The sequence below is a fragment of the Branchiostoma floridae genome, chromosome 14, assembly GCF_000003815.2.
Source record: "Branchiostoma floridae strain S238N-H82 chromosome 14, Bfl_VNyyK, whole genome shotgun sequence".
Classification (NCBI taxonomy): Eukaryota; Metazoa; Chordata; class Leptocardii; order Amphioxiformes; family Branchiostomatidae; genus Branchiostoma; species Branchiostoma floridae.
In genome coordinates this window covers 4,300,490-4,310,479 of record NC_049992.1, presented here as the reverse complement: position 1 = coordinate 4,310,479, position 9,990 = coordinate 4,300,490, and the positions used below count along the sequence as shown (strand labels likewise).

General features: G+C 43.5%; 3 protein-coding genes across 3 annotated transcripts; all 3 read left to right on the top strand.

Moving 5' to 3' along the window:
* Positions 1-493: 493 nt before the first annotated feature.
* LOC118430941 (collectin-10-like) lies at positions 494-1,508 on the top strand (the record flags this gene model as incomplete). Its single annotated transcript, XM_035841970.1, has 1 exon — positions 494-1,508. A coding segment is annotated over one exon (441 nt), but the record flags the coding sequence as incomplete, so codon positions are not given.
* Positions 1,509-2,519: 1,011 nt separating this feature from the next.
* Positions 2,520-4,849, top strand: LOC118429904 (collectin-12-like). The gene is made up of 3 exons (XM_035840532.1): positions 2,520-2,964; positions 3,470-3,578; positions 4,045-4,849. Exons 1-3 carry the CDS (start codon positions 2,752-2,754, stop codon positions 4,581-4,583), a joined length of 861 nt encoding a protein of 286 aa, XP_035696425.1. The 5' UTR covers positions 2,520-2,751; the 3' UTR covers positions 4,584-4,849.
* Positions 4,850-5,499: 650 nt separating this feature from the next.
* Positions 5,500-7,943, top strand: LOC118429913 (perlucin-like protein). Its single transcript, XM_035840542.1, has 3 exons — positions 5,500-5,763; positions 6,068-6,137; positions 6,752-7,943. Exons 1-3 carry the CDS (start codon positions 5,581-5,583, stop codon positions 7,165-7,167), a joined length of 669 nt encoding a protein of 222 aa, XP_035696435.1. The 5' UTR covers positions 5,500-5,580; the 3' UTR covers positions 7,168-7,943.
* The last annotated feature ends 2,047 nt before the right edge of the window (positions 7,944-9,990 follow it).

Sequence of the window (9,990 nt, the reverse complement as noted above, 5' to 3'; positions counted from 1 at the left end):
ATAGTGAACAAAGTTGACCTGCATACCACTGCTGGTGCATATTCTCAGGTTTCCTTTTGTGTCTTGTTAACCTTTACGGTACGGACCGTGCTGGTGTGATAGTAAAGAATGGAAAGGTCAAAGTGCTTGCTTACTAAGAATCTCCTGATATGTATGCAAATGAGTGGAGCAGAGTGTCTTGGCCACCATGCGCGCATATGGGGTATCGAGTATTACTAAGCGATGCCATCCTACGATAAGGAAAAGAGACAATTGAATACCATTATTCGATATTGTTTTTAAACCATGGCATATATTTACTCATTTTGCAACTTCTCTTTTTACGATTTACAGTATGGTCGCAAACGTCATCAGGTTCCTTTGGCCAAGGCAAACACAGTACAAGAAAATTACAAAAACTGTTCACAGGAAAACAATCAAACCAGCAACGATGTGCCAAAAAAGTAGATTTTTTTCTAAAGCATTTCATTTGAATATGCCAGCCGCTCCTTAAAACAATTCATTCCATTGCACAGCTTTCCATGAGAAGCTAGCCTGTCCCAACGGTTATGTCAAGTTCCAGGACAGATGCTTCAGCTTCTCTACTGACCGGCCGAACTACGCTGGTGCCAGGTCTGCCTGTCAAATTCTCGGTGGGCGTCTTGCCATGCCTAAGGACCAGGCAACCAACAACTTCCTGGTCAACCAACTGACCAGGTACTCCATTGGCTCCATCTGGTTCGGCCTGACAGATCAGGCAGATGAGGGAGCCTTTGTGTGGGAAGACGGGACGGCGCTCACCGGCTGGTCTGACTGGTATACAGGGGAACCTGACGATGGTGGCTCTGGTGAGGACTGTGTTGAGTGGAGAGACGTCTATGGCTACAAGTGGAACGATATTCCATGCTCCTTTAGTAAATATTATGTGTGTGAAGTCAGTGCAGCTGTTCCCTAGCCGAAGTCAAGTATACCTTCACTGGTCATAACCAACAACGAGTAAGGAGATTGAATTCTGTCAGTTTGGTGTGATTTTGTCCTACCTAGACAAAACCATTTTCTCGGTGTTTGACATAGATATAAGGACTTTCATTGTGAGTTCATTCTATCTAACAAGCTATCTAAGTTTATCTACAGCTTAGGTAAATAGCAAAATAATAATCTTCATAGGTAGGGTCAGAATGGATTATAAACGTGTAGTACAGTACAGGTTCACTGCTAATGACTTACATTGAGTACAGAGATTGAGGTGTATGGTTTATGGTTCCAGACAAAAGAGATAGTCTTGAAGCTTCAGGGACCCGACTCTCAAACTATGTCATTTTACGTTTGTACTAAGGTACTAAGTGTAACTTCAGTTCAGTCAAGTATAATCGTAACAGGTTGGGGCAGATGGGAATGTGGGCATGTAAAAGTGATATTTGCACATTTGATGCAGACGTGTACGTCTTTCCCGTGACTAGAAATAAAGCAAAGTTTACCAGTAATGATCTCTGTCTTATTGTGCATGCATCATCGCAATATTTTCAGTCTGCCCCACTAAGTAAATGAGTCAATGTCACAAATACAAATTTAGTGTGGCCACTGTGAAGTACACTAAATCAGCGGGGTCACATCTCCGTTTGTTTCGAATAAACAGTAAACCACCTTAATGCTTAGCACGTAAGTACCAGCTGCTCAAGACCAACTGGAAGGTTTGATCAACTCACACTGGGATGGGCCCATACTCTTTTCGATATGCGTGGTTGGATCTTTAACGAGCTCGAGATGCGGTAGTTCTCAAACACCTCTCTAATAACCAAGTTAGGAAATAGGTAATACATTCGGGCCTGCTGGCGATTTGAGCTAGAACATTTAGATTCTTAGTCCACATCCTTAACCACATCGCCAGCTTGCAACCTGACCACCTTGGCGTCACCAAGGAGACATATATGATTAAAAAATGCAACAATTTGTTTCCTCAGGCAAGCTCACACACATAACATAATATACACATGAGTTCATAGTTACATGAGAGTATTGCACAAAGTCACACAGAGGTGGAAGCTCAGGCCATATCGGCAAGTTCAGATCACTTCATCTGTTAACGTTGCAGCATGAAATGCCCCCACACGACTCTCTCCCGCATGGCAGACAAGAGGTTTCCGTCTCCGTAAATGTACAAGCTACAAAACAACTTATAATCATAGACATATCCCTTCATGATTATCATTTTAACAATAATATGATATTTACTGATGTCTAATGTCTTAATCTGTCACCAATATCCAACCAAAGAGTTGATTTGGTCACAGTGACAAATTCGACGTCTTATACAGTTGGACAAATGGTCTCTTCGGACGTTTGTATGAGCAAAAATTATGCTTTCGATAAATGATCTATAATTTCAACCTTGACCCTTCCCTGAGATTATAACTCAGGGCACATAGGTTTATTATCAGCCTGTGTTTACACAAGCTCTCGCTGGTTGGGGTTAATGACAAACAAACAAACAAACAAACAAACAATCCCCCTTCCCGAGAGGTGGCGGCAGGTGACAACTTTAGGAGCGCGATTATATTCAAGCTAAGCTTACTATACCAGTAAAACAAACGTGACATTTAGGGAAGAGAGTCTCATGGACAATTAAAGGTCAAATGTTGTTGGTAGATCCACCTGACTGTGAGTAACTTAAAGCTGTTTATCAACTCAACGCTACCACGTCAACAGCAGACTTGCACTGTCAGGGTTGAAGCACTGACTGCACTAAGCTGTGGCCTCCGACGGTCTGACAAAATGTTACCTTTTAAGCATTCTGCACCCAAATATGGGTGGTTCACGACAGTTGTTGCCATGGCTGTCTGCGTTCTAAGCATTGTTACCATGGTAACAATGGTGGTGGTCGTTCTGGAGGTGAGGAACTTGAGATCAGAACTCCAGGAAACAAAACTGCGTCACAAGGAAGCAGTTCCGGACGGCACAGACTTTGCAGATCTTCAGGACGCCAAGGTGAGTCCGTAGAAATTGTCTTCTCAGATCTTAACATTATCAACAGTACTTTATTGCACTTATATCTGAACGCTTAAAAGTTTTAAGGAAGAATTTCTGCAAGTTTCAATGTGACACTCTGAACTTGCCGTGGTTTTATGTTGGCGGTTTTCGCGTTGCAAATTTAACGAGAACATGGCAGTAAGAGACTACAGTGCACGGTGCTACCGCGAACTTAAAACCACCGGCCGCGAACAGTCTTTTTCCGGCTACCGCGAAATTAAATCCCCACGCACCTAAATGCATTTACAGTAGTCATTGTGGACACTTGGTTCAATGGTGACTGCAATATCGACATTATTGGCTGTCTGCCATTTTCTCGTCTCTTTGATAAGAGGACATTCAAAGTTTCTTCTAATCGGACAGACATTTCCACGAAAACAATCAGTTTGGCTGGTCAACAACAAAGGCGTAGGTGTCAACCCTTGCGTCACACGATAATGACTTCCTGCTCGTCTGGTTTTAGCGCCCGGATGGTGATACCGAGGCAGACCCAGGGAAGGAGAGCTTGACTGGGAAAGAGAACTACCACCGGTCAAAAAGGTCCGCCAATAGCGTCACCATGCCCTTTGGAAGTGAGTTTGTTTTTGGTGTTGTACCTTTTTTCTATACTTCGCAGGGCAAACTGGGGTAGTTATGTTTTTCAGGCTAGATGATGAATAAGGTGTACTTGTAGGGGGGGGGGGGGGGTTATAGTCAGAATACACGTGCACTGAATTCAAAGAACACCCTACGTATTACACTAAAATCAAGTAAGGCAATCACGCAAAATTTGTACGCTTCACAATGTATTACGGTTTTCCCTGCGTACACCAAACTCGGCTACCTACGCATAACAGGAAAAAGGGCTAAATGAGATGAACAGATTTATAGAAATACACGAAGTAAGATCAATATCGTCCGTTTAGGTAATCCCCAGTCCCTGAGAGCAAGACTAGATTATGATATTTAGAAAAAAAAAAGGTAGGGAGAAACCAAAATGCCTAACCTAACGCGACTGCCCAAAGAAGTTGTGACTATCATCAAGTTGTATGTTCTCAGGCTGCCTGCAGGGACCGCCCGGACCTCCTGGGGTTCCGGGGAGAGACGGCCTACCGGGGCGAGATGGTACAGGTCAGCCAGGAAGAGATGGACGTGATGCCGCACAACCAGGCACGGTCTGTCCTGAGAACCCAGCCTGTCCCAGCGGCTATGCCAAGTTCCAGGACAGCTGCTTCAAATTCTCCAGCGACCAGAAGAACTACTCCGACGCCAGGTCCGCATGTCAGGCTGCCGGCGGGCTCCTGGCTATGCCTAAAGACGTGGCAACCAACAACTTCCTGGTCAACCAGCTGACCAGGTACCACGATGGCTCGAACGCCTGGTTCGGCCTGACGGACCTGGCCCAGGAGGGAACATTTGTGTGGGAGGACGGGACGCTGCTCACCGGCTGGAGCAACTGGTATCCAGGGCAACCTGACAATGCTAACTTTGGTGAAGACTGTGCTCTTTGGAAAAATACTTATGGCTACAAGTGGAACGATGAGCCAATCACCGGTAGTTATTATTATGTGTGTGAAGTCAGCATAGCCGTTCTCTAGCCCCACATGACCTATGTACAGCGAGTCAGATATTGAAGTTGGTCAGTTACGTATGATTTAGTTCTCGACTTGATAATTCTCTCGGCGTTTAATAAAGATATAAGTGTATTCAGTCAACCTTTGTACCAGGCTATCCAAGTGTATATTTAGTTTATCTATGTAATAAATAAAAGTATAAAGTAACAGGTGGGGGCAGAAAGAAATGTAAACGTGACATCTGCACTTTTAATTGACATTTATATTGTAAGTATTCATATGACTAGAAATAAAGACGTCTTGACTAGTAGTGGTTGCTGTCTTCTTGCGCAGCATTGTTCAAACTGTTCCCGCAGCAACTGCAGCTTTATGAATCTATGGTTCATTTGCATTATTACAATACAGCCTTACTAGCATAAAGAATGAGACAAGATGAAACAATAAATCTACAAAGGCTCCAAATATTTTACGGAGGTATGATGTCTCCGAGCTCTTGTTTTCTTCAGAAACAATCGCGACCGCTTGATCTTGCTATGTATATTGTTAAGAACCCGCCGCACACTGGACTTTTATCATCCTTTTTGTGTTGACTTCATGACACTCAGATATGTGTTGAATCCATGATTCTAAGTTTACTGGACTCATCCACTCTGAAATAGGGGGCTTTGTAGGAGCGGTCATGGTTGATTCACAGTGGGCTCATAACACATCTATAGCAAAGGAATAAGTAATGCTAGCAGGGTTTGAGGGTCGGGGATCTAACTATCATAAGACAATTATATGCTGTTGACCATCTTACTGTCATTTCCCCTTAATAACAGCAGATGAACAAAAGGTTTTACAATACTGGCAGTATATATCGTGTTTGCCAGTGATGAGCTTCACTTGACGCACGTCACAGCGAGCGCATTTAACAACAACAAGGATATCAGGTGTCATTTCCTTGTGAGACGACAGGGTGTAGTGGGGACACAAAAGGTTTTCTTAAACTTTCAATCCTCGTCCACCGAAAGAACCAACCATGCGCATGAATGTGGTGATCGTGGCCGCTGCTGTGCTGATGTTGACCATCCAGACTTCAGGGCAGCCGACCTGGGGCTGTTCCGGTCCGAGGACCGAGGAGAAGTGTGTGTGCAGCCCTGTCATTCATGTTCACAACTACGGGGATAAGCAGGAGGACAGCTCAGATACGGGAACCAGCCAGGTGAGACTTATTGAGGGTTGTATCTCTTTATTATCCCTTTATTTCCCCCGACCAGGCACGCCTCTAGAAAGACTTTGTCCTACTACAACAGAAGTTTGCACCTGTGAGCCATTGTCTACTGTTAGGTGAATTAGGTGAATTATCTTGGTACATTGACGTTGTTTCACTGTATGGCTACATGCAGCGTCTTTCCCAGTGGAAGAATATAAGCGAGGTCCAGGTCATGTTTAACTTCTTGTCATGTTCAAGTGGACAAGCCTATAAACGAGAAACTAGCATTTGATTAAATTCTGTTGTACTCCAGGACGTTCGGCTGGCAGAGTTGGAGGAACAGGTCAGGAATCTGACAGAAGAAGTCGCGCTCCTTAAACAAGGTGAGTATAACATGCACAGAAATCATCATGATGAAATCTTCCAGGTAGTCACTCAGGAAGATTGAACAAACGTCGTGTGATGCACTGGCAATAGGCCTTGGCGGCTTCGAAATGTCAATCACGTTCTGAAAAGGTAGACGAAAGGAACGTTCCTTGTCAACCTTTCTCGCTGTACCAGGTACGCCGGTTGGACACTAGTAGCTACTAGTATAATATAGAGGTTGCCTATTCCAGTTGGTTGATACTTAAGACTCTTCTTGTAAGTGTAGCGATGTTGAGGGATAAAAAAGCTAACATTGTTGACCTGCATACCACTGCTCGTGCATATCTTCCACTCTCAGGTTTCCTTTTGTGTCTTGTTAACCTTTACGGTGCGGACCGTGCTTTTGTAACAGTCAAGAATGGAAGGGTCAAGTAGCTTGCATATCAAGAATCTTAGGGTGTATGCAAATGAAAGGATGCAAGATCATTGTCATCACAAGAAAATGACAAAAAAATGTTGACAGCAAAACGATGTAATCAGCAAATATATACCGGTAAAAGTATATTTTCTAAGCATTTCAGTAATGGAGACTCTAGCATCTCCTTAAAACAATTGTTTCCATTGTACACAGGCCGTGAGAATCTAGTCTGTCCCAACGGTTCTGTCAAGTTCCAGGACAGATGCTTCAGCTTCTCTACCGACACGAAGAACTACGCCGGTGCCAGGTCTGCTTGTCAGGCTGCCGGCGGGCACCTGGCTATGCCTAAGGACCAGGCAACCAACGACATCCTGCGCAACCAACTGACCAGGTACCCTAGTGGCTCGGACGCCTGGTTCGGCCTGACAGACCTGGCGCAGGAGGGAACCTTTGTGTGGGAGGACGGGACGCCGCTCACCGGCTGGAGCAACTGGTATCCAGGGGAACCTAACGGTGGCTCTGCTGAGAGCTGTGCCCATTGGCACGGTTCGTATGGCTACAAGTGGAACGATCGGAGATGCTCTCATAGTCAGTATTATGTATGTGAAGTTAGTGCGGCCGTTCCCTAGCCTCAAAAAAACGCCAAGTCACTGGTCATAACCTACAGCAAGTAAGGAGATTGAAGTTTGTCAGCTGGGTGTGATTTAGTCCTACCTATACAAAACTATTTTCTCTGTGTGATGATATAAGGACTTTCGTAGTGAATTTATTCTACCTGTTCACCAAGCTATCAAAGTGTACCTGTAATAAAGTTATATAGTCAAAGAATAATATTGACAGGTGGGTCCAAAGGAATGTAAAACGTGATATTTACCCTTTTGATGGATATGTAAGCTAGCATGTGAATAGAAATAAAGCCGTGTTGACCAGTAATTGTCTCTTTCTTCTTGTACAGCTTTACAGTTCCACTTACACAATGGGTACATTTTAAAAATCCAAAGCATCTTTCCCATCCAAAGTTTATCTAGTTATTGTTGGATACAATGATACAACTTGGTACAATCTTTGTCTGCGAGGCAGAGCACTTAAGTACAAAGTGCTTAATACCGGACTGGAAGACTTGATCTACTCACACCGGTTGGAGCCATACTATTTTCTGTGTGTGTTGTTGGATCTTTCAAGAAACAATAGTCACCTCTAAGCCGAGCGCCTGTATAGTACATGTAGCAGAAATTGGCTCATTTGCAACTTCTTAAATAAACAGTTAAACAAGAAGAATAGTGTTGCCTTTCTTTCATGGGTCAAGACCTACCAACAACGAAAATACGTAGGTTAATCTTTCAAAGTATCTGAGGCATAGGGACATTTAATGACAGCAGGGCCGAGCTTCGGAAGGCGTTAAGCTTGTGAGGTTGGTAACTATGATAAAATTTGTGCAGGCTATCGACCTTACCGCTGAATTCTACTGTACAAAATGCTGAACAATACTTGTGGTCTAGAGTTACCAGTGCTGGGCTTCAATGGCTCACACGGAGCTGTATTGGCCACATCAACAACAAGGATATCAAGTGTCATTTCCTTGTGGGACTGTAACGTTGTATTTGAGACACGAAAATACTCTGCACCGAACTTCGAAAGAAACAATGAGCATGAATGTGGTGATCGTGGCCGCTGCTGTGCTGGTGTTGACCATCCAGACTTCAGGCCAGCCGACCTGGGGCTGTTCCGGTCCGAGGACCGAGGAGAAGTATGTGTGCAGCCCTGTCATTCATGTTCACAACGACAGGGACAAGCAGGGGGAAAGCGACGAGACGGGAACCAGCCAGGTGCGAGTTGTATCCCCTTATTATCCCTTTATTTCCCGCGGACCAAGCTTGCACGCCTCTAGAAAGACCTGTCCTTAGAACAGAAGTTTGGAATTGTGAGTCATTGTTCACTGCTCTGTATATTGAACAGTTAGGTGAATTATCGTGGCTAGTAAAGTGAATTGCGCGTTGTTTAACTGTATGTACTCTGTATGCGGTATCTCTCCTAGTGGGAGAATGGGAGATTAAGCTATAAGTGAAGTCCACGTTATGTAGAACGTCTTTTCAAATTCAAGTGGCCATGGGCAAGCTCATATCGAGAAACTAATATTTGATTAAAATCTCTTGTACTCCAGGACGTTCGGCTGACAGAGTTGGAGGAACAGGTCAGGAATCTGACAGAAGAAGTAGAGCTCCTTAAACAAGGTGAGTATAACATGCACAGAAACCATCATGATGAAATCTTCTAGGTAGTCACTCAGGAAGATTGAACAAACGTCGTATGATGCACTGGCAATAGGCATTTGGCGGCTTCGAAATGTTAATCACGTTCTGAAACGGTAGACGAACAGAACGGTCGTTGTCAACAGTTGTCGCTGTACCAGGTACGCGTATAGGGGTCTACCGAAAGTGCGAAAAGGAACGAAAAGGAACGAAAAGGAACGAAAAGGAACGAAAAGGAACGAAAAGGAACGAAAAGGAACGAAAAGGAACGAAAAGGATCGAAAAGGTGCGAAAAGGAACGAAGCATGAAGCAAATTCAAATAAAATCGATGGTAATATTAGGAAAAGGTAAACTGTGATCGGCAAATGCATTTTGCGGCTTGTTCCACGAAATTCCTATAGCAATGTTCATGGGGAGGAATGAATATTGATGAGACCTATCTATGCATATCTATGTTCATGTACGTGTTAATGTGGTTATAACATTCCTTAGAATATCCATATTACATTTATATTATAAAATTTCACAAGAAGAAATGGATTATGTCGAGAACGATTACGCATATTTTATCATAAAAAGCCATGCTATGTGGATATAGTTGTTAAAAAAATGCAATGATAGCAAAGTTACAAGTATATGTATTGCACAATTTGTAAGAACTTGACCTTAGAGAAATATAGGTCGCATGTTCGAACCCAGGGAAGTCGACGATCGGAAGTTCGAGCCCAGCATGTTGGGAATTATTTTTCCTTCCTTTTTTTTCACACTTTCATTAATATTAATACAACGCCTTAAATTTGTTTTGCAACCAGGACATCTAAACCCGGCATTGGGATTTTTTATCATCAGCGAGGGCCTGATGTCGGTCGCAAGAGGCAGAAATTTATTTGTATTGAATATGACGGAAAATTGTTGACAGAAATTGTATTTACCAATATCCTTTGCACAAATTCCTCACGTTGGCACCTTTCTTCCCGCCAAAATGATGAATACTCATGGTACAACTTGATGAAATCTCTTTGGTACAATGTATATATGTCTCTCCTTTTACAGCTTTTCTTTCGTTGTGAACGAGCGAGAAGATATGTCTCCAGTCTCCAGAAAACCATGTTGTTGGCCCTGTTAAAAGGAGCTGTCATGCTCGTGGGGCAGCAGTTTATTAGCATATCTTTCCTGACCGGATTTCGCGGGTCATTGCATGC

What these genes read in the sequence shown, in the direction of transcription:
- LOC118429904 (XM_035840532.1), top strand. Translation starts at nt 2,752, where the DNA reads ATGTTACCTTTTAAGCATTCTGCACCCAAATATGGGTGGTTCACGACA. An exon ending in CAGATCTTCAGGACGCCAAG is followed by an intron (nt 2,965 to 3,469) that starts GTGAGTCCGTAG and finishes GTCTGGTTTTAG; the next exon opens with CGCCCGGATGGTGATACCGA. An exon ending in CGTCACCATGCCCTTTGGAA is followed by an intron (nt 3,579 to 4,044) that starts GTGAGTTTGTTT and finishes GTATGTTCTCAG; the next exon opens with GCTGCCTGCAGGGACCGCCC.
- LOC118429913 (XM_035840542.1), top strand. Translation starts at nt 5,581, where the DNA reads ATGCGCATGAATGTGGTGATCGTGGCCGCTGCTGTGCTGATGTTGACC. An exon ending in CAGATACGGGAACCAGCCAG is followed by an intron (nt 5,764 to 6,067) that starts GTGAGACTTATT and finishes GTTGTACTCCAG; the next exon opens with GACGTTCGGCTGGCAGAGTT. An exon ending in AGTCGCGCTCCTTAAACAAG is followed by an intron (nt 6,138 to 6,751) that starts GTGAGTATAACA and finishes CATTGTACACAG; the next exon opens with GCCGTGAGAATCTAGTCTGT.